General features: G+C 40.8%; 1 protein-coding gene across 6 annotated transcripts in view; it reads left to right on the forward strand.

Annotated features, from left to right (window-relative positions):
* The first annotated feature begins 5,051 nt into the window (after nucleotides 1–5,051).
* LOC134543342 (disks large homolog 5) overlaps nucleotides 5,052–24,386 on the forward strand; it is a 43,963-nt gene continuing 24,628 nt past the window's right edge. For 2 of the 6 annotated variants that reach the window (XM_063388305.1, XM_063388309.1), the window contains exons 1-12: nucleotides 5,052–5,155; nucleotides 5,598–5,724; nucleotides 10,772–10,898; nucleotides 12,268–12,478; nucleotides 13,353–13,520; nucleotides 14,070–14,231; nucleotides 17,676–17,918; nucleotides 18,817–19,004; nucleotides 19,632–19,786; nucleotides 21,240–21,456; nucleotides 21,843–21,978; nucleotides 23,038–23,168. In XM_063388305.1, coding sequence (XP_063244375.1) covers nucleotides 5,682–5,724; nucleotides 10,772–10,898; nucleotides 12,268–12,478; nucleotides 13,353–13,520; nucleotides 14,070–14,231; nucleotides 17,676–17,918; nucleotides 18,817–19,004; nucleotides 19,632–19,786; nucleotides 21,240–21,456; nucleotides 21,843–21,978; nucleotides 23,038–23,168 — 1,781 coding nt within the window. In that variant the 5' untranslated portion in view covers nucleotides 5,052–5,155; nucleotides 5,598–5,681. The other 4 variants (XM_063388308.1, XM_063388310.1, XM_063388306.1 and 1 more) reach the window with 3 other exon arrangements.

The raw sequence follows: 24,386 nt of genomic DNA on the forward strand, positions 1-24,386 counted from the left end.
CTCATCTCTTCCTGGCCAGGGTGGTGTACAGTCAGACAGACATCCTATCGCGCGCGGGTCATAAGAATTCTTTTCCTTACTGTGGAAGTGATAGTCGTCACGGGCGGGACGTTCCGTAATTTTCTTAACCAGATTAGTGCGCAGAACCGGGTTTCGACCCACATAGAAATAGTCACAGGCAGAAACGCGGCAGCACCATGTAAAGTGTTCAGCGTCTTGAGTATAAAGGACCATCAAACTTTATTCGAGTTGTTCTCATTTCATCTCTGGAGACTAAGTTCCTCGGCCACGCGGCCCGAACCCCCCTCTACCGAACCCTGAGTAGCCGGCAGAACAGAAGCACTGTCAGGGACTAGTCGACCAGCCCTCGACAATATATATATATATATATATAAATAATTATATATATATATAAGTAAAAAAATTAAAAAAATATTATTTAAATGAAAAGTAAAACTACATTTAGTTAATATTGAAAAAAAATTTCTTAAAATTATTAAATAAATCTCATCAGTTAAATTATTCAGACTAAAATTTTATTTTTTTTTAATTTGGAAATAATTTTTTGTCTAATTTTTCAGGAAGAATAACTACAATAATTGAAAGCAAAAAATTTTAAGTAATCTGTAAAATTATCTTAGGAAATATGGGAATAGGTAAATATTTGTTCTGTCTGTGCCATGTAGAATAATTATGAGATAAAATTTTTAAAGGATTTTCCTTATCGTACATACTTATATCAGCTCTAATATACAATCTTTTAATATCAAATTAACATAGAAGGTTTAAAAAAAATTCCTTAGGTGATTATGTATAGTTTTGTTTTTAAAAGGCTATTAAAATTAGTTTTGAATTTTGACAAGTGTTTTATTTGATGTTTTTCTAATTCCTCCCCAGGCCATTAATACTAAGCTAAGCAGACTAGAAAATGGCAGATTAAACATTACAATTCTTTTAACAGATAGTATAGATCATTTTTTAACAAATTTATCCACATTTTTTCGAAATTTGTTTGTAATATAAGAAACATGTTTGTCCATTCTAGAAAAAGTCGAAAACTTGTCGTCGTCGTCCCTCCGAAGGCCTAAGCCCGGCCTCCACCCGCCAGTATTAAACCCTGCTGACGGAAAGCACCCCTAGCATATTTCACGTGAGTCAAGCGAGCCGTCGACGCTGGTGAGTGCCTTCCCAGATACGTCCATATGCCAACACCACCAAACAGTTATCACACATCATAAATTGCTGTGATTAATCAAGTGATTTTTTTAATGCGCTGAACAATACTTAATAGTGAAAGTGCGTCGTAGGGGTGCAGCTGTTTTCCCCGTAGGAAACCGCAATTAATAAACGTCCGGAACGTCCCTTGCGGCCTTCCGCCCATAATTAACCACAGTGTTAACCAAACTAATTGTCTTCCCTGTTTTTACTTGCAGATAGCCACTGGAGGAGTCAACAAGTGATAGACAGTCTCCAGCTTGACTTTTATTTATCAAATATAATTAATCTAAATTTTATTTTGTCGTCGTCCGTCCGAAGGCCATAAAGTCCGGCCTCCACCCGCCAGTATTAAACCCCGCTAACGGAACGCAACCCTAGCCCAGGTCACGTGAGTCAAGCGAGCCGTCGACGTCAGTGAGTGTTTAAATAGATTGCGCCCATATGCCAATTCCACCAAACAGCTCTTATGCTTCATTAATTACTGGAAGTAATTAAGTGATTTTTAATTATCAAAACAACCCTCAAGAGTGAAATTGCGTCGTAGGGGTGCAGCGGTTTCCCCCGTGGGAAACCGCAATTAATAAACGTTCGGAACATCCCTTGCGGCCTTCCACCAATAATTAACAGCATACATCAACCTAATTAACCTCCCCGTTTTAACCTGCAAATAGCCACTGGAGTAGTCAACAAGTGACAGACAGTCTCCAGCTTGACTTTCTATTTTCAAATATTATTAATCTCAATTTTATTATGTATTATTATTATAGGCCTTCCGCCAACTAATTTAGACAGATGTCATTAAGTTACGAGGGTTCTAGAAATAATAATGTCTAGTTATAATTATAAATTTGGAATAACGGCACATTAGAAAGTTGGGCGCGTCATGATGCTTCCTCCCCCCCCCCCCCCCCTCAAGCAGGCAAAAAGCGGCAGTAGAGTTTTACTCACGGACCGGGGCGGACACGTGATCCCGCTGGGAGACTTCAACTTTTGTGCTCCTGATTTCTTCATACTGGTAAATATTATAATTCATTAAATCCTCTTTTCCCTATCCCCGCGTGCCCCCGTGCCCTTTTCCCGTGCAGGGCTTAACCTGGCCGCGTTAATTTTTGCTCGTCGCGCAACAACGGTTCGCGACGCAGTCACCTTACGGTCTGGGCCGACTCCCACGAACAGAACTTAATATAATTCGTCGAGCAGACGCCTGCCGACTACAAACGTAAAGACTTTTCTCTTAATATTACCTTCGTGGGCCCGCGACTCACACAGGTGAGCCCGGGCACGAAGCTAGTTACAGTTTATCACGGGAGTGGCCGTTAACCCACTCAAACTCTTCGACGACCCCCAAGCCCATGTAGGGATCTTATTTGCAAGTGCTGCAACGTAACACGTAATTAATTATTCAGTGCGAGTGTGTGTAGTGTCAGCGTGTTTGTCAAGTGTAATTGTATAACTTGTGCCCATCCACACTTTGTGAGATGTGGGATTAAAAACCAGCACCTAAATAACGTTTTCTTATTTCATATACGCCCCCTGAACAGTTAGGAAACAGTCCTCTACACTGTTTAGGGCCAGTGCGTATTAAAAGCAGGGACTCCCTTCCACCATCAACAGCCGCCGATCCTAGTGGAACACGCAGGGGCAAAAACCCACGACCATCTCGGTTAATACTCAAATTAACCTGGCGCCCGCCGGAGATTTCATTAAGGGCCACTTAAACCACTAGGACCACCCCGGGTCTCGATCACGAGACCGCGGGTGACGGCAATGTATTATTATTATTATAGGCCTTCTGCCACCTAATTCAGACAGATGTCATTAAGATACGAGTGTCCTATAAATAATAATGACTAATTATGATTATAAAATTGGAATAACGGCACATTAGAAAGTTTGGCGCGTCATGACGCTTCCTCCCCTCCCAAGCCGGGACAAAGCGGCAGTAGAGTTTTACTCACGGGCCGGGGCGGACGTGTGATCCGGCAGGGAAACTTCAACTTTTGTGCTTCTGATTCGTCATTCTGGTAACTATTATAATTCGCCAATAAAATCTTTTTCCTCCTTGCTCTCCCCTCATGCCCCCGTGCCCTTTTCCGGTGCTGGGCTTATCCCGGCCGCTTTAATTTTTGCTGGTTGCGGAACAAAGTTTCACGACGCAGTCACCTTACGGTCCGGGCCGAATCACGCGAACAGAACATCATGTAATTCGTCGAGCATACGCGTGCCGACTGCAATCTTAAATACTTTGCCATTAAATATTATCTTCGTCGTCCCGTGACTCACATAGGTGAGCCCGGGCACGAATCTATCTACAGCTTATCACGGGAGTGGCAGTTAATCCACCCAAACTCTTTGTCGACCCGCAAATCAATGTAGGGACCTTGTTTGCTAGTGCCACAACATAACATCCATGTAATATGTAATAAACTATCAGTGCGAGTGTATGTAGTGCCAAAGTATTTTTTTGTCCAGTGTAATTATGCAACTTGTGGCTCCATCCACACTATGCGAGATGCGAGATTAAAAAACCAGCACCTAAATACCATTTCTTTATTTCGCAAACACCTCCTGAACAACTAGGAAACAGTCCTCTATACTGCTTAGGGCCAGTGCTTATTAGAAGTAGTGACTCCCTCTCACCACCGTCGGTCCTAGTGGAACACGCAGGGGCAAAAACCCACGACCACCTCGGTTAATCCTCATATTAACCTGGCGCCCGCCGGAGATTTCCTTTAGAGCCACCAAAAACCACTAGGACCGTCCCCGAAAGCGGGGGTGACGGCAAACTATTTCAAAGTCTTTCACATACTGTACTCTATGACACATTTTTCGTAGTTAATGTGACATCCCCCCACCATACCTAATTTGTTAATAATAGTTTGCAGCTTGTCCAGCTGCCTCTGTGGGAAATTAAGGTGTAAAGCATAAGGTATTTTGGCATCGGCACCGACTATGTAGCTGAGGACAATGGTGTGTTGGTGGTAGAGCATCCTGAACTATTATAACCAATCAGGATGCCTTAGTTTATGGAATACCATTGGCATCAATTTTAAAACCATAAAATATATACGGTACCTGTTCATCTTTTTCGTGGCAGTCGTTAAAATATTATTAAATCTTTTGGAAGAATACCTCTGATCTTGCGTTTTCTGGAAATGACCTTTTATACTCTCAACATTTTACAGCTACTCAGTGGCTTATGTAGAAGAGATTTCGTTCTCAACTACTTTGCCAACAATTTTAGGTTGAATGTGTATTATGTGAACCTGCAAGCAAAAAATGAAAATGTTTTCTTGTAGTTCAGAGTCCAGTGTAACGGCGCCTTTAGATGTGTAATAAATTGTTGTCTATTAAGTTTTTGCCTTATTTGTCTAGTTCTAACATATTGAGCAATTCATTCTTAACACCCCACTGCCGACCTCCGTAGCGTAGTCGGATGCACACCGGCCTATGGTGCGAGGGGTCCTGGGTTCGAGTCCCGGGTAAGGCATGGGTGTACCATACATATTCTGATATTTGAAAACGAGTTGAAATTGAGATTCTCACTGAAAATAATGACCCTTTGGCTTTTGGCGAAAAGTTGTAGGCCACAAAATAGAAGAAAAAAAAAATTAACACCCCCACCTGCAGTGTTGCTGACGATAGGTCATAATTTCCATTTGTCCTAACTTTTGACATATTTTATAATAATGATCCTTCACTTTTAAGAGACATCAAAATAATATGATTAGCTTTTAGAAATATATTAATTTGTATGCAAGTGAATTTTAATTTGGAATCAATTATAGAAAGATATCTAAATGTCATTTTTTTTAAATCCGTGGCAACACCATTAATGAATGTTTTATTTATTTCAAAACAGATGTTTTTTGATAATAGTTTGTTCGCAATTGAAGAGGATTATACTATTGAAAATGTTTAATTTTTAATAATTCGTGTAAGTTTCTTTTGTTAAGTGATATATAAACAATACACTTTTGTTATTATAGAACGTAGCGTGTTTGGTGTTGTAATAATCACTACAGGAAACACGAATGGTTTTTGCTTGATCGACCAAGTGAATCGTAAGGTACTTTGAAAGTTTCAAAAGTCAGCTGACTAATGATAATACAATGTATAATGTGGCTTGAGTAAGTAAATCTAATGACTTTTAATCCGTATCTTCATAATGCTTTAGATCTGCAAAAATTTGTTAGAATTCTTTTTTAAGATTTAATTAGGATACACATTAAAGAGCTGTTACGTTTTCGTAATTAAGATGCTGCCAACAAATGCGTCTGAAGTGTACGCTAATATCTTTTATTTAGTAATTTTAGTTATATTTTTGGTCAAGCTGTGTCAACAATTTCATTCTGCATTTAATTTTTGTTTTCTTTTAGGGTTAAGACATGAACTGCAGACGATTTTATCACCAGTCATCTGGCAGCTGATCGCAGTCACAGGACTGCTGCAGTTCTGGAAGAATGGCATCAGGTTCTTCATCGCTGGACAGTAATGGCAGCAATGGTAATATTTTTAATTATTTCAGAAATTGTTACAAAACACACACTCTCTTTGCCTGTAGAATTGTAAAACTTCCTATACAAAAAAAATATTTATAGGTCATAACAGTTGTGGATGTTGCAGTAATGTTTCTTGTGGATTACCATGATTCTACACGTTATGTTTGTAAAGGACTGGACACAATCAACAAGAGAATTTCACTGACAGAACACATAGTATTATATATACCGGGTGAGATTCATGTAATTCAATTAGCCTAGCTACAATCTTATATTGCAATAAACATTTACAAGTGAGCATTAGTACTAAGTAGTTATTTCTAGGTTAAATTTTTTCTTAAATCTGTTATTGCATAGCTAAAACCTCTATACATTTTCAGCAAAGCATAATTTCTGAACATATTACGTGTCATTTTGAGAACTTTATGAAATAAGTAAGATATTATATATGTGCAAACTAGAGAATAATGTGTTATTACTTTCTTTTCTTTATTATGTCCGCACTATTGAGTTATGCTGTTCACATCATGGCCCAATTTCTGAAGGGGAAAAAAAAAATTTTGGATGCAATTTTGCAATTCCAGAGTTATTTTGGATTTTGTTCTATTACATCACAAACTATAGCAGCATTAATTTTTTGAAGTTTAAAACAACTGAAATAAACAAAACTGGGGTTGGGTTAATGTCTTTTAGCCTGGCCACTATGCTTGTTTTGAGTTTGTCCATATTGCTGTAACTATCCATGTGTTAATACAACGTTTATTGTGTCTGGTCCAAGTCTAGCTATATAGTCATACATTTTATTTATTTATTTATTTGTAATATGCCTACCAACAGTTTTAAAACAAAGATGTAGTCACAACAAAGACAAAAACACAACATAAATAAAATTACAATGCACAAAAGACACAAACACAACATACACTAATATAGATAATCTATAAGATTAAAGCAGTAACATTTGCCAATACAACATGCAGAGTTGTTGACTACAAAAAAAAAAGAAACTAATGTATGAATAAATAAATATGAGTAAATAAAGTAAAATTTAGAACTAATAACAGTTCAAAGTTATTGGAAAATTAAAGAATAGGGCCTGCTATGTTATTAAAGACTAAGTGTAAAGTAAGATGACTTATACAGATTGAAAGTAAAATTGGATATTAATGTTTAATAGATTGAACATGCAATTTAGTTAAAGTTTTAAATTAATCTATAAATAAGATCGTTCTTGTGTATGGTATATTAAAGATAACAGGTGACTATTAAATTGGGGGACTCAAACCAGTTTACATAGGGACATTTTTGCATTTGATTAATGTGTTATAACATTATGGAACAAAAACAACTTGTTGAATTCTAAGATCAGAAAGAGGGGTAAGTGTTGTTTGTGAAATATTCTTTAAATTAATTAATTACATTTTGATTTGAATAATTTATATTTTATTACAATCTGTTTTATTAATATTATCCCAAATAATAGAGCAATATTCTAATTTGATTCTGATTAAAGCAAAATAAAGAGATGGAATTGAATCAGAATTATTAGCATAAAAAGTAATATATTTGATAAGCTTTTCATAAGTGGGGTATTATGATTGGGAAAACAGGTTCGGAAAGGATTGCCTAGATAATCAAACACAGTTTTATTTACTATTAATATTTACACAATTAAATTAAACACCAAAATTGGCTGTCCACAAATGAATCACTCCTTCGTTCAGCTCACAGTTTACTCTCTCTACTGCTCGTCTCATACCTCGTTCTTCCGTCCCAACACTTACTGGCACAACTCACTGGTCTGCGCTGCGACAGAGTCTCGACCAGTCTCCACACGCGAAGCCAGTCGCTTGTCGCTCACTCGCCCTCTTCACTTCACTCTTGAGGCTGGCGTTGCCGTTGTAACACCCTTCAGCCACCTTCTGAAATGGTCTTTCACCCCTTTGAAGTGTTCATCACCAGGATTGACCTAACGCCCAAACAATGACATCCTATTCATGCCAAATTTAGTCGAATGGTGCATGTGCATCGTAAAAATTGATACATTTTGTCATAATGTGCAGAAAATAGTTTAACTCCAAAAATTTTCCCAAACCTGACATTTTGTTTGACCAGAAGCTTAAAATGAATAAATTTAAACAGCAACCGTCATGTTTTACAAGATCAGTGTATATACCACCAGGATCAAGGTATAAAATTTACTTACGTAATGCAAAAATTTACCAAATTTAGTTCCCTTGGGAGCTGGTCCAAAGTGCTTATTTTTGTGTTGTTAAGTACTTATCACTATAAGTATCCAGACTTAAATGTTTGTGCTCAGTCCATCCCAGTCGTAGGTCTTTATAACAGCTTAATAGCAAACTAGAAATTACTAAAGATGGTAACAGTGTTCCAACCCAACCACAGCAATTTCTGCAAAACACACCTAATCCTTGCTGCCGATGATTTAGCAAGAGTGAAAGATATTCAAAAGTAGGAAAATGTAATGGCAATGGAGTTTCTGTGGAAACAAAAATCTTGTTTACATTAACTAATAATATTTATTCTTATTTGTCTCAGAAATAATATAAACACCACTAAGATTACATTCCACCATAAACCAGCAAATGTACCTATATTTTCCCAAACCAGATTACCTTCAGTGCTTATCTGAGCACAAAAATAAGTAATACCCTGATTATATAACAATATGTATTACCTACATTACAGAACATACTACTTCACCTTAAATAATGTAAAAGCCTAAGTGCCCAAAAAAACATAGCAAAACCATTATTACAAGAAGTTAAAAAAATTAATAACCTAAACCCAGTGTTTCTATTCAGGTTATAACAAAACATCTTGCTCCTTTCTAAAGCCTGAAAATGTTAGTTTGTATCACCCAGAAAAACATCAGTCATCATCCATTTATCACTGCAAACGGACACATAAATTTGCTCACAACTCCCTTGGGATCATTTAGTTTCGTGATAAAGTCGGTAATATGTCCCAACAGACACAAGAAATAATGCCACTCAAGCTAATATGCTGCTTGTGGTAACTTTGCCGTTGGATACTGCCCCCAAAAACATTGGTTAACCACTGCAATTGTTTAAAATTTCAAGACACTTCAACTGACCAGTTTCGCTGCAAGTGTAAGCGCGCCGATAATTCCCACTTGAATGTAGTAGTCACACAGTCAAATAGGCCGGGGCCGTTACTGCGTCGTAGCTACTCCGGGAAAATACACTTCACTAAGTAGCAACCACTGATAACACTTTACCGCATTAAGTTCTCCAACCCTTTACTGTTATTGCATATTCGCGGGCCACGACTACCCAAAAGGACTGGACCAAATGACTTACTAAATGGCACGGCGCGTCAGGATCTCTGGCAGTTGGACGCAGCAGACGCATGCTGTTCCGAGCAGCCAACCTAGTGCTCGTTAGCTTGTTTCATTGCCTCTCGTGCCAGCTGCGACACTCCCTTCGTCGCCGGCCCGTCGCTGAGTGTCCGACCCTTCGCTTCCGCGCTCCCAGCGCCGCTAGCGGCCACCTCACGCAACACCGAACAGGAGAACCAACAGTCCGAGCGCGCATTTCCCTCGTGCGCACATTGCACAACTAAAATCCCTATTCATTTCACACTGGGCTGGCAGATAACTATTGTGTATAAATAAAATAGAAATAAACTATGTATTTAAATTAATAAAGTAACAAGTAACCATAAACAAAATATTAAAATAAAGCTAATTTTATGAATAAAATTAAAGCAAAAAATAAGTAAGTGCAGGAAAATGAGGTACCAAGTATATCAGATGGGAAAACTATATTTTTCACAGATTTTTCAAATTTTTTTGTCTTAGAAAATTATGGGAACAACTCAGTTTTAGTAGATTCTGCTGTTTTTACTTCATCTAGAGTCATATCAATGGGAGGTGTCATAGGCAGGGACCTTGGGTGATCATAGTGCGACCCTGTAGACCACTTGACGCCCTCTAGTACGACCTAAAACCTTTGTGGAGCGAGCTCAAGTGTGCTGCTTACGGGAAATACATTCAGTAGTTGTCTTTGTAAAAACAGCTCATGTCAATGTGTGCACGGCTACAAGTGTTGGGAACAAGTGTGTTCCTGGTAGAAGTGACTGCAGGTGGACATGGGGACCCCGATGGAGGATACTCTGAAGTGCCACCTCACTTGGTTGTAATGTCGTGACAGTATAATCTAACATTATTTTTATTTATTTGAAGTTGTAACATACGCACCAGCAGCTTAAAAGCCACAGGTAGTAAGTAGGCACCATACCAAAAAAAAAACATATGAAGAAAACTATTACAACACACACATACAAAGACATAATGCAGTTTTAACATTGACAGTTACAAATACAAGTTTTAAGATGCACTACTACTACACAGTACAAGGGCCATCAAGATTGGGGGGGGGGGGGGGGGGGGGTGGTGTCTCCGTGGCCCGGGAAATGGAGGTGCCCAGTTACATCCAAGACATTTTAATGGGTGGACCCACCCTAATAGCAGGACAAAAATTACAATTTGATAACTTTAAGATATCACATTTACAGTTATGGCCACGTCTGCAAACTGGAGTCCAGCAGAATGGTTTAATACTTTTATAATATCATCAATAAAATTTTGAATAGTAGAGGTGATGACGTACCTCCTTGCGCAACACCAGAACTAGTTACTCGAATGTCAGCATCTATTTTATTTATTGAAATAAGAAAACCTTGTTTGCTTAGGTAGCTAGAAAACCAATTTAAGTATTTACTTGATAAACCCTGTATTTGAAAGTTTTTTCAAGCGATTTATTATGATCAACTGTGTCAAAATCTTTTGCTGTATCAAAGTAACAGGTGCCTACTGGACCTTGCAGGCTTAACATATTTCATGAGCTTCTATTCTTTTCTACCTGGGAAACGGGTTTCCGTGTTTCACTTTCCCACTTGGCAAACTCTTTCGGTGCAGACACTGGTTGTTAAGTTGCGTTGGATACGGAGCATGCAGTTGCACTTGTGTCAGCGCCTGGTGTGAAGCGGTTGGCGGGCGTGTGCAGGGACCCTGTCTCACGGCTGCGCGGTGTCCAGCAGCGACCGGAGTCTGTCATCCGGGTCGGCGCGCGACTACGACGGCCTGAAGCAGCAGTGCGACAAGGCCATGCACGAAGTGCAGCTACTGCGCAGGTTACCACCGCACCCTCCACTGTGCATTCCCCGCCACCAGTGTCCAACACAACCTGGTTGGAACATACAGTAGAACCCTGGTCATAATGTTTTTCAAGGGGGCATAAGGAAAAAAAAATTATAAACGGGAAATATCAATATAGCACTTGTTGGTGTTTTAACCAGTGGACTCACCAAGATACGTAAACAATTTTAAATTTAAAACCACTGATGGGCACACTCGATGCTCAAATTTGCTTAACCAAGCTAAAAAAATTTCAACTTCATTGGGCTTCTAGATTCTATTTTATTTGTCTGTAAAGAAACAATGCCACATTTCTGTAAAATTCTCTCACGATTTGTGGCAGTGACGATGAAAAAAATTAAACTACCAGAAATAGAAAACAGTTCAGTTTTTTTTATTATTTTAGTTGCGGAATAGTTGGCAGACTAAAATGTATTACTACGTATGTACATCTGAAAAAACACTAGAATGGCAAGGAATGAAAGGATTTTGAATTTTTTTTTTACCTTCAAGACAAGGGTGCCAACAGACACGTAACTGCTAGCATTCTGTGTCTTTGATATATTGAATACACAGCGTTAGCTAGCAGTAACATTTAGAGCTAGTGTTCTGGCACACTTAACATTTTAGTTTTCCATACAATCCTATTTGAACAATCTGCATCTATGGCCCCGGTCTCAGACCAACCAGAGTGTCCCTAGTGTGGCCATCATTTACCAGATAAACATACAGGCCTTGGCTGTTAGAGGATATCTGCCTCGCCTAGGGTGTATCTGTGTTAGTTAGGCTCGCTTGTGCCTCTAGCGCGGTGTCGCCTCTGAGCACTGGTGCACAGTCTTCTCATGCTTACAGCAACTGTGAGGTTTGGTTGGTGACCATGACATATATGGCGGATAAATGAAGATATAGGTGTAATGCAAGTTCTTTTTAAGCATTGGTACCGTGTGTTTCATGTGTTCAAGTTATTCTGAAAAGATGCATTTAGCCATTCTCACTCTTATAAAAACGGAGTTTTAAAAAAACCAAAATACAAAAACAGAAGTACTCTGCATGCCCTCAGCATGTTCTACATATTCTTAAATGCTTTTCGTGAACAGACCTCGCTCAGTTATCTCGAGCAGTTTTCAAATTGCGTGGTTTTACCGATCCCTGCACACATTTTGTGTGCCAAGGCAGGCTATGTAACTTTGAGGCACACGTGTGCACGGTAATAGTTTGGTTGTCTATGAAGGGTTTATTTCGTCCACCAAGTTGGTGTTTCTGTAGTAGCTTGCTTGGTTGGCCGAGGAAACGGGGCGCGTGGCGAGGACCCGGGCGGGGAAGCAGGGGTGCGGGCAGGGGGTGATGGCTGGTCGCCGGTTGCAGCAGGCAGCACAGCGAGTCGGTGCGACGCTGCGACCACACCATGAAGGAGCTGGAGTACTACCGGGGCCAGCACCGCGCCGCCATGAACCAGCTGGAGGCGGCCGCCCAGGAGTCGTCCGCTCTGCGGGCCAAGTACGCCGACCTGGCCGTCGAGAGGCAGCGTCTGGACCGCGAGGTGCACAGCCTGTCCGACTGCCGCTGCCAGGCGCAGGTCAGTGACCGCTCTCACCATCTGTGATCCCACCTCGAAGTCACGCCTGGTGGTTGTGTGTGGTGCTGCTGCTCAACTCCCGCAGGCTAGTTCCCGTGCCTATCCTAACAGATGAGCATTTAGATTTGGAAAGTATTGAGCTCGTTATATTTCAAAGCTTTTTTTTTATTTGTAGCTATTCCGATAAAATAAATTTTTCTAGCATCAGGTTTTGTGGGAAGTAATATTGTACACGCATAAACATGCTTATTATTTCTGTATAAACTATTTTGTGTAAGCTACCTTAAATTTGTGATGGGATAAAAAAAAAATAATTTTTTTGAAAATAAGATTTGAAAATTTTAGTATAACGATAAAATCGATAATCCATTCTAAAATTATAAACGTGAAAGTTTGCTTGTTGGTTTGTCCTTTCATGCAGCAAAAGGAGCAACGGATCAACATGATTTTTTGCATAGAGATAGTTAGTGGGCCGGAGAGTCGAATTGGGGACGTGAAGGGACAGTGCGCTGGACGACAAATTCATGTGAAATTTAAAACCCACCTTTTTCACGTGAATAAACTTTGTATTGATTTAGTGATTTAAAGGATAATAAAATGTAGATTGTCATTCACCTGGTTGCAATCAGAATTGTACTTTTTCAAAGTTTTATCATATATTATGGTTTTATTTTGCAGACTGGCAGCATATATCGCATAGCATTGATGGAAATGATGGCAATGCAAACTGTTCATGGTGCGGGAAATGCCTAGTGGCCATTTTGACGCGTCAGGTGCCGTTGAAACGTGTATCGATGAGTTTTGTAGTTTGAACACGTGTACGCTGTGTTGCAAGAGTGATGGAGGAGACAGAGGAGTCGGGGAACTGTCGCAGGAGGCGGGCGGGAGCGAGGGGTCCGGGCCGGACGCCATGAACCAGCACTACATGAACGCACTGCGCAAGTACGACGCCATCAAGGAGGAGTACGACACGCTGAGGAAGCGCTACGACGACATCATCACCTCCCACACGTCGGCAGTCAACAAGCTGGAGCTGTCCCAGGTGATTCGCTGTCGTCCGTGTCAAACACCTTACTGTAGCCACAATGCCTTTATGAGGCAGAGCTTGTGGACAGGCATTTTTCTCCATGATCACAATGAATTTTTTCTAATAGGTTTGATAATATGTTAAAAATATACATTAAATGTAACTCTGGTGCAATACTATATATTCGGTCACTATTAAGTCCCCATGTTTTAGTTAGTTATAAGTGCATTAAGGAAATAATTGCTAGTAGACATACATTTTTCCTGAAACCTGTAAGCTTTGTATTTCAATTGACTAACCTTTTGCTATTTTTTTTAAGCTAATGAGGTTTATTTTTAGTTGGAAAATAATTTTTTTTGATTGGTCTACAGTTTTTATGTACATCTTGCACCAAAATGTAATTGCAGAAACATGTGATTATGCCGGATTGTGTATGTGCCACACAGTTTAAGAACAGGCAGGTGGTCGGCAGAAGGAAGCTGAGACGGTGAGTTGTCGTGGGGGGCGTGGGGGGGCGACGGTGGACGGAGAGTGACGTGCGGGCGTGTGTGTGTGTGTGTGCAGGAGGAAGTGAGTCGTCTGAAGAAGCAGTGCGAGGAAGTAGCGCAGGAGCGCAACGTGGCTATCCGGGAGCGCAATGGCCTGAAGCAGCAGTGCACGTCTGCCATCCGGCAGTGGGACATTGCCCTGCGCGAGCGCAACGAGTACCGCGAGGCCCTGGTGAAGGTGAGGCCTCCCGGCCCCGCGGTGGCCAACAGAGCTGGTCAACGTCTTTCATTTTAAAGAAGTAGCTTGGCTTCTGGGTTGTAGCCGCGTCCTTGGTAAATATTTCACCGACGTTTCGGTCGACATTGCAGTCGCCGTCATCAGGGAGCAGTTACCTTCAGAAGGTAACTAACTGCTCCCTGATGATGGCTACTGCAATGTCGACCGAAACGTCGGTGAATTATTCGCCAAGGACACGGCTACAACCCAGAAGCCAAGCTACTTCAGACAATGGCCGTGAAAGCCTGCAAACATTATTAACTTTCATTTTGGAGTTTAGAGTGGTTTTAAACTTACAACAAGACACACAGTTACTGTTAGTGACAAGCTGTTTTCTTAGTGTAATTGAAGGATATCATTGATTGTTCACTAAATGTGCAGACACGTTTGTTCCACTGGGTTAATCAGTAAATAAAGTACTAAACTTCAAATACTCTTGATGAGACAAGATGCCATGAATTATGTCAAAAACCTTTTGTTAATAATGAATTTGCGATGTTTATTGATGAAACAAGTCGATACTCTCGCTCCCGTACAAAACTTGCTTCAGTGTCAGGTAGTTGCAGTGTTTCCTATGTCAGTTTCCAAGCACGACAGTTAGACAGATGTTACTGGTGCTCTTATTCCTTAGTGTGGTTCCTGTTTGGCATGAACTGGTGTCTGGTTAGCATGCAACACATTGCTGCTTTACTCAGCTACAAGCAGTAATGTTTAGAACCTTAGAGGGGAAATATTTTAAGACTTATTTTACTATTTTTTTGTACTTATTTATTATAATTTTTTATAAAAAATTTTATGTGGTAAATAATTTTAAGGGCTATGTATTTGAAATGTTTGTTTGCTTGTTTTTGATTTGGTTGCATTAGGTTGGTAATAATCGCCTTGATCAGAGATAATCAGTGAGTAAATTAATTTTTATAATGTACTGATTAGATAGTGAGATAGGCTGCAGTGCAGGAAGACCACGGATATGTGACAGTTAAATGTGAGTATTAAATGCTGATTGGCTGGCAAGTTGTCCTCATTTTGAGAAGTTGAGTTGTTCAACTAGGTTAGTGATTATCAGGAACCCTTTCAGAATCATGGAATTTCAGGAACATTTTCTCATTGGTATGACATAGGTGATGACAGCAGTATTTTTTTCAGGTTAAGTGCACTTTATACTGTGTATATTTTGGCGTGTGCTGTAGTTTATAAAATTTATTTGTGTTTTTTATTGCATACTTTCATTCTGTGCAAACCCTAGCATTAAAATAATGTGGAAAATAGAGTAACAGAACCTGGTATCATGAAATTTGATAGTGTAATTTATCGTATACACAGTTCTTGCTTAATCTCAGTTGATAAGCACGAAGGGAAGTAACACAGCTCAAGTACTCATAGGTTAGTACCAGTAACTCCTTTTTAAAATTTTACATTGATTAGCCAGGATAAACTACTAAGAGTTCAGTTACATTATGTACTTTTGTTGACACTGGCGTCCGGTGAACTGCCCACGATGCGCAGCAGCAAGCACAAAAGCGTAGCACGCATCCATGTTCACGTCTTGTGAGAACTCTGCTCTTAGTTTCTTATTACAAGTACCAAACTTTGGATATTTATGTTACTGTTCATTTAGTAGCTCTGAAGTCACTTGTATCCTTTGTTCTGCTCATTGCAAGTGAACCGTTCAAGAAAAACTGGAATGCACTGCCGTTGTTCATGTCCTCTCTCCAGACGTGCTCGGCCCGCGGCCACTAACACACTCGGTGGAGAGGCTGTGGGCTCTATTCCGTTCGTCTGCACTGCGGGTGATTGTCCCATGAAGTGGTTTTCTGTCACAGTGCAAGGCGAAAGCCGGTGCACCTCCCAGATGTAAACCTTTCTGCATATTTCCTCCTGACAAATTTCCAACTAACACATAAAATTAACGAGTCAACTTATGAGCACTAGGTTGGTTCAGAGTTCAGTGCAGTCGTGGCGGCAAAGCACTGAATGTCCCTCGATGACTGTGATTGCTGAGGCATCGTGTGATGAGGCTCCTTGGTTCGATCCCCGCTTGTGTGCAGTCGGTTTGAAAGTGATTCCGAGCCCAGTAGAAGTTTGGAGTTCGCTTGTATGTGAAATGTGCAGTCTGGATTCCTGGCAAGGTCGACTATACATTTTTTTAAAGTGAGACTGTAGGTTTCCCACAGGTGCTCCTGTTTCTCCCGACCATTCAGTCCTTCGTTGCTTCCTTCCCGTATTGTTTCCTTCCATCGTGTCGAGCATACCAATTACCGAAACCTTAATCCATCCGTCCAGTTCTCTCACTTTTATCACACGAGGCAGTGTGAGGTAGTAGGAACTGTACACTGCATTTGTTACAAAAAATTTAATGGATGAATAGTGTATTTTCAGTAGAGGACTGCCGTGCTCCCTCAACCTCTCTGTTCTTGTTTCTTTCAAGCATCGAGGTGTTCTTTGGTAATTACAGGTGTTTTTTAATATGTATACGTATATATATAAATTTATTTTTTTTAGAAAATGGGACCAGAGAAGTAAATTATTATGCATTTCCCACCTTCGGAAAAACTCTAAATTAACTTCTTGTGAGTTGTTTTGGGGCATTTAGTCAGACAAAAAGTTTTAACTATGAAAACTTTCCTGTATTTAACAAACACATTAAAAGGTCTTCTGTCTGGAATTTTGTGGTTTGGCACATTCTTTGATCCGCACCAGTAGAGCTGATGGCATTCGGGTGTTTTTTTCGGGTGGATTCCGGCTGTAGACAGGTAGCATCACTGCACTGCCAGGGTTTTTTTGTTTTTGCTTAAGAGTTTATCGTTACTGTCGGTTTTCGTTTCTAGCCGGGTTATATGGTTCATGTTTCACGGGTACATTTCTGAAATGGTGTTTTGAAGAAGACCAATGCTCATCTTTGTTTTTTCTTTCTAAGTTTTCACAACTTTTTTTTTTCCGTTTCTCTTTTGTTTTTTGGAAAACTTTATTTTTTTCGTCTTTTCGTTTGGCTGTGTTTTTGTCTCGTTTCAACTGTTGTGCTGAATTTTTTTCTGTTTGGTATTTTTGTGCTGTCATCATTTGTGTTTTTTTTTTCGTTCTGTTAGTCCATTTTTCTTTGTTTTTCTATTTTTGTTGACCATATTCCTGTTGTGGAGTACTGTGTGGCATTAAATCCTGACAACAACAATTTTTTTGCTTATTTTTTGTGTTTTTTGTCATTTGTGTTTTTTTTTTTGTAGTTCTCTTCTGCAGACGTACATGTGCTAAGCAATTCGCGTATGTCCGAAAGCTTACATCGAGTCATGCACTCCCATTGCACAAATCTTTCAAAGATAACCGTTGCACTGTATGCTAACTCGCAAGCGCGTCGGCGCGGGAAGCGGGCAGAGCGAGCGGGAAGAGCGGGAAGTGGGGTCCGCGCAGGTGCAGCAGCAGCACGAGGAGGCGGTGAAGGAGATCAACCAGGCCATGGCGGTGCGCATGAAGGCCAGCAAGGACCTGAAGCGCCTCACGGAGGAGCGCAACGCGGCCATGCAGGAGTACTCCCTCATCATGAGCGAGCGAGACACCGTGCACAAGGAGATGGAGAAGCTGTCCGACGACCTCACCCAGGCCTTCAAGAAGAACAAGGCGCTCGAGTCGGAGAACAAGGACTTCCAGGAGGAGGTGCGTGCCCACACAGTAACACTTCCATAGCTGACTATCAGTTATAACTTTGAATATATATACTGTATGGAAGTCGCCAGCCCAGGTTAAAATTTCTGATACGGTTTTGAGGTAGTTGGTTAATTCACCGCCGCAATCGCCACCATCTCTAGGGCATCGACTTGTGGCGGTCCCTAGCGGACAAGTGTCGAACTCTTCAAACACCCCTTCCCCCTCCCGTTGAACGTCCTCGAGCTGCAGTGAATGATTGGTGGGGGGTGCGGGGAATGACAGCGGGTGACAGTGCTGCGCTCTGACGTTTGAATAACAACTAAGACGATACAGGGCGTTACGGCAGCGCACTGCAGCGGTGAAGTTCCCAAGCTGCTTATCATACGCTTCTGAAAAACGTAGAGTAAATCCTATCCACTCACAACTTCTATACAGTATATATATTCAAAGGTTATAACATGCCCTAACTCCTCTAAATTAATTAACAAAGACATTTCTTTACCTCTCGGTATCACCCCCACGTACGGGTAGCACAATTTATGGCGATTTTTTGTTTAATAACATGTAGTGTAGTTCTTATGCGAGTTTTTCATTTTGGGTGGAAAAAAAAATTAATTAATTAACATTTCACTGTGTGGTTGAATATGCGCTTGAATGACGAGCCTGTGTTAGTTTTTAATACATAATTATGTTAAGAGTTAAGTATGAATCGTTAAATTAAAATATCGTGAAGCTGATTCACGGACCATTCTACTGGAGACGAATATATGTGGTGCGATCCATGCACAAGGGGCAACATTTCCGCAGGTAAATAGGGTAAAATTTGGATTAAAAAATTTAATTCCTTGATAAAAACTGCTTGGCTTCCTCCTGAGTTGCTGAGCGAGGGGTGATGCGTGTGCCGCAGAGGAAGACGCTGTCGTACCAGATAGAGACGCTGAAGCGAGAGATCGCGTCGGCGCTGCACGACCGCGACAAGGCCCTGAAGGAGTGCAACGACCTGCGCGAGCGGTTCGGCGAGTACACCGCCAAGGAGGAGTCGAGCCGCGACGGCTACAAGAGCCGCCTCGAGTACAACCACAGCAGCCGCGAGAGGTCTGCCTCGCTGGACATTGCTAGTGTGCATTGGCTGTCTTGTTCTGTTGGTGACACTTTCTTGGATTCAAATCATTAAGAGTACCTCGAATCTGCCTCTCAAATCCTCTTCTAGGCTTCAAAGGTCAAATTCAATTCAATAAAAGAAATTTTATTTATATACATATATATATATATAATGTATGTGTGTATATATTTAACTAGCGACCCGCCCCGACTTCACACGGGTGCAATGCTGATATAAAGTATACTACAGAACGTCTTTATTTACAACATTCACAGCTTTTTTGTCAATACAAAAATAATATAGATCAGTTAAATGCACAATGTATTTAGGGTCGTTAATTGGATAAGGATTAATGCAGTATTCTTCATGATGTGGTTTAAATTTCTGTAGAAGAAATTTATGCAACTTTGTTTAAATTTTAAAATGAGATACACTCAACTGAAATAAATAATAATTGTGTAGCCTATAACACTGACATATTGAACACGAAAGTTTCAGTTCAGTGACCCAGAGTGCTTTTCTTTTGGGCAATCTGACTTGTAGTTGAAAAGGAAACATTGACGGAGCAATGATGTGAGGTGCAGGTGTTACGGGAGGTGAGGTGTGACCGCGTGCCTCAGGGACAGCCTGCACGAGAGCCAGGCGGAGGCCTCCAAGAGCACGCGCGACATGTACGGCAAGTCCCAGAAGGAGCGCATGGACAACCTGGACCAGGCCAACCAGGAGATCGACCGGCTGCGCAAGCAGATGGACAAGCTTCAGGTGGAGCTGCAAGGTGCGTGTCTCGTCGCTATCTCGCGTTACGGGGGGGTCGTCTGTGAAGTCGGTTTACGTGATAACGTCATAAGAAAACATTGATGAAAATTTGCATACTTTTTAATTTTCAAGTATTATTTACATTTTTTTTGCAAATTTAATTTAAATAATTTGTTTAAATTAAATCACTAACAATTAGTTCAAAAGCCCGCCTTTGACCTGTTTGATACTAAAGATTTTCTCGCACTGTGTTTGGCCGGTTCTTGCACGCTCGGCTCAGGCGGAACGTGACAATTTTTCGTGCGTGCGGCCGGCGTTCCATCGATTTATAAGACGTTATCGCGTCAAAGAAATAACAGTCAAACATTTTCGAACATAGGTTTTGTTCTACTCGCCGTCTCTTTTGCTCCTGATGAGTTGTAAGAGTTAGGAGCAAAAGAACCTTGGTAAAAAAGATTTGGTAACTCTCATATAGGCGAAATACGGACCCACACGGACGCTCAGCTCCTCCATTTACATTACTTAGTGTGACCAGTAGAAGCCAAGTATTTTGCCATGTTGTTAGCCATGTTTGTTTACCTTTCAGATACTGTCATGGGGAAAAACTGGTTTGAAAAGGATTGTCCGGTTAATTAAATAGAGTTTTATTTATTAACTGCTATTTTCACTAATTAAATAACAATACTTAAAATGTCTGTCCACAAATGTATCACTTTAGTCCACAGTTGACTCTCCCCGCTGGAGCTGGACTCGACAGTGGCTCTCCCTACCGCTCGTATCCCACCGCGCACCTCTGTCCCGTCACACTGCCTGGCACTGCTCACTCGTCCGTCGCACACAGCACAGTCCCGATGCACCAGTCCTCACACGTGAAGCCCGTCGCTCGCCCTTCACTTCACTACCTCGGAGGCTCAAGTCGCCAGTCTTATACCCTTCAGCCCCCTCCTGGAATGGTCTCGCGCCCGTTTGAAGTGTCGCGTCATCAGGGCCAACTTGGCACCGGAAGCTCCCAGAAAAATTATGTCCGAGTTGATGCCGCTTCACGCAGCCGGGGCTCTGGGAACATGCAGAACATACCAGGCGGACATCGACATGCCGAGACTAATTGCAAAGGTGCAGCTGGAGGGGGCACGCTGCTCCAGAGAGTTCTCTTATATATAAGAATTTTTAAATTTAATTAATTATTTAAAAATCCATTAAATTTAATCTCATTGGTTGCCATTTGTTATGTTTTCATGCTTTGTGGAAGCTGCAGACGGATAGTGAAACGCAAATATCTTGCGGGCCCGGATCCATTTTTTGGGTTTTTACGTTTCATTGTCTGTGTGGAACAAGGCCAACTGGGTGTATACCAGAGAGTGATGTTCAGTGAATGAGCAGTAACTAAGGGTTGAGACTGTGTCTTTGCTGCCGTCGGGAAACGCGTGCGGGAATGAGTGGTGGCTAGCTGGTGTGTGTGTGCGGGCGTGCAGAGGCGATCCAGGAGGCGGAGGTGTCGAAGCGACGCAGGGACTGGGCCTTCAGCGAGCGCGACAAGATCGTGCTGGAGCGGGAGAGCATCAGGACTCTGTGCGACCGGCTGCGCAAGGAGCGCGACCGTGCCGTCTCCGACCTGGCCGAGGCCCTGCGCGACTCGGACGACATCAAGAAGCAGCGCAACGAGGCGTCCAAGGAGCTCAAGGACCTCAAGTGAGTGCTGCCTCCCATCTCAGTCGTGTTTCTTCATTCCTTATCTGTTTTTACTTTCAAGTTGACACAATGCTACAATGCTAAAACACCTCAGTTTGAGCTGTACATTTGTAATCAAAAGTAGCCTTACAGTGTTTTTTTTTTTTTTTTAAATGTTAAGTAAATGACATAGAAAAATTACATTTCCCTCAAATTATTTGGGATTAACAATCGTCAATAATATTTTACCTGCAAGCACAGGGTTAGGTTAAGTTAGGCTACTCCTTCGTGAACTACTCGTGTCAAACATTTGGGTTTAACTCTTTTTTTAAGGTAATTTTTTTTTTCTTTCAAATTTACGCTCCAGCGTCGGCTCAGATGATGAGTGTGTGGTGACGTGTGTCCAGGGAGAAGATGGAGGCGGAGCAGGAGAAGGAGACGCGCATGCAGCAGTTCCGAGCGGACGGCCACAACCACAGCCACGACTCGGCCATCGACGCAGACCTGCAGGAGTGGGAGACCGAGATCCTTGACATCGACCTGGTGAGCACGCTGTTCCTCCCCTTCCACGCCACATCTTCATTTACATGAACACTGCATTAAAACTCCACTTGCAAAAACATATTTTCAGGGAAGCCGTTTTGACTGTGGACTGATAACACCATCTTCCTGACGGAACGACTTACCGCGGCGGCGCGATAACAAAGACTGACTAGTTGCTGGCACTGCCAGCTAGTGGCGCTACCGCGGCCAGTAGCGCGGGAAGTTCAAACACAGTCTTGATATAAGGAATGTCTCAAAGTCCCAACATATTTACACAAATTTAAAAAACATCACAAGTCCAATCATGCACAAGTCCAAACAGAAGCTATTTTTAATACTTCTTTAATAAAAGTGAATAGATAGTTACATCCATGAAGGTTTAATCGAAATCACCATGAAAACTGAAGAATTTAAAATAGAACTCATTGTTTCCTGCAAAGGATGTGGTTTCAGGTCACCATGAAAATACAATCGTTTACTTCACTTCAAACATTGATAACATGTGCTGTATCAGTAGACTTACATATATAGTATCTATGTGAGGTTTAGAGTATATATGTACATCATTGCATGCCTATGCATTGCCCTTTCGCTTGTGGTTAAATGATTCTATCTTTTACATTTTTATCATAAACAGCGGCTATGCAATCCACTATAATAATTTTTTTTGAGTTTACCTAATTTTTGTTATCATTGAGCCTTGCTTGAATTTTGAAATTGTTTGTGATGAAGATGAAATAGGAATGTATGCGTGAAACTGGACTTTGTGTTTGAGAGGCAGTATGCACAAAATACCACAAGTAACACTTAATTTTCGAGCAAGTAGTATAAACAAACTAAATATATATTTCATAAAGTTATAAAAAAAGTAAAAATGTATAATTAGAATTAATTTATTTTATACAGTATAAAGTTTCACAATATAAAATAATGGTATCTGAAGTAATATATCTAATGACCATTTTATTTTCCTAGCTAATTGTGAAACTCTTGTGTTGGTATGTTTCGGCCCTTGTCGCTGGGGTGAGGGTGGTGAGGGTGGTGGGACGATGCTTGCAGAGCGGCCTGGCGTCGGACGACGACCTGGGCTTCAGCCTGGTGGGGGGCCGCGACGACCCGCAGTGCCCCAACGACAGTGCCATCTACGTCTCCTCCGTCTCCAAGGGCAGCGTGGCCGACGGCAAGCTCAAGTGAGTCCCTGAGTCCCTGAGTCCCGTTCCTCCCGTCTTTCTAGAAACAATAAGGAAGTTTTTTGTTTAGGGGCTGGAAAAATTCGCAGTTTACGGTAAATGCAATTTTTTTTGCGAATTTCCATTGTAGATGCTATTTTTGCTAATTTTCAAATAAATGTTTTTTTTTTTTTGCAAAAATAGATTTAAAAACCATTCAAGTATAAAAAACTTAATAATTTCCACAATACTGACTGCTAGAAGTTTAATAAATTAACATTTCTAAAATTTGGTTTTCCGCAGATTTTTTCTTATCTGGTATTTACTGCACTACGGTAGTGTATGATTTTGGTACGATGAAAAGACCACATTTAATTAAACCATTTCTGTGTAAATACCACAAAAAAAACAATTTTGTACAGCTAATGCCTTTGCGGTACACTTATTTAACTGGATCAGTGAATATATGTATGTGTGAAAACAAACTTGTAGCTCAGACATACGATGGTGCTGCCGTAATGTCAGGTGAGCGTAGTGGTTTGCAAGCACGTATCAGAAAAATACAAACAGACTTTGTTCGTACATTGCTACGCACACAAACTAAACTTAGTTCTAAAGTAGTCAGTGGAAAGCATAAAGGAATGCAAAATATTTTTAATGGCACTTTCAGGCCTCGCTTCATTTTTTTTTCTTATTCCTCCCAGAGATCACATGCACTTGATTAAGAAGTGAAAAAAAACTGTTTCATTCCGTAGCACCTACCAGATGGAATTACGACAGCAGATTGTTTGAGACGGTTTTTGAAAACAAACAAGAAATTCTAAATTTGTTGAAAAATATAATTGAAATCGGGGAAAAATGGGACGCACAAACTTATTCAAGTGCCCGTGGCTTTCACACAACATTCCAAGATCTAGATTTCAACTTCCTGCTTCACATTTTTTCTAAGATTTTTCCATTGTCTGACTCCCTTTTTGAGATATTGCAAAAGAAGAGATTTAATATTGGTTACTGCATTGAAAGGATAGAACAATTTCAGCAATATCTTGAGAAACTATGTGACAGTTTCGATGATTTCTGGTGCAAAATTGAGGATCAATTTGGTAGCTTGACAAAAGATGGTCAACTCAAAAAAGACAATGGATAGATGACATTTCGGATGACAAAAAGACTTGTTACAGACGAATATATTTTGAAATCATAGACACAATTAAAGAAAAAATACGTCAAAGATTTGGT

This window comes from Bacillus rossius (genome assembly GCF_032445375.1).
Source record: "Bacillus rossius redtenbacheri isolate Brsri chromosome 9 unlocalized genomic scaffold, Brsri_v3 Brsri_v3_scf9_2, whole genome shotgun sequence".
In the NCBI taxonomy this organism is placed as follows: Eukaryota; Metazoa; Arthropoda; class Insecta; order Phasmatodea; family Bacillidae; genus Bacillus; species Bacillus rossius.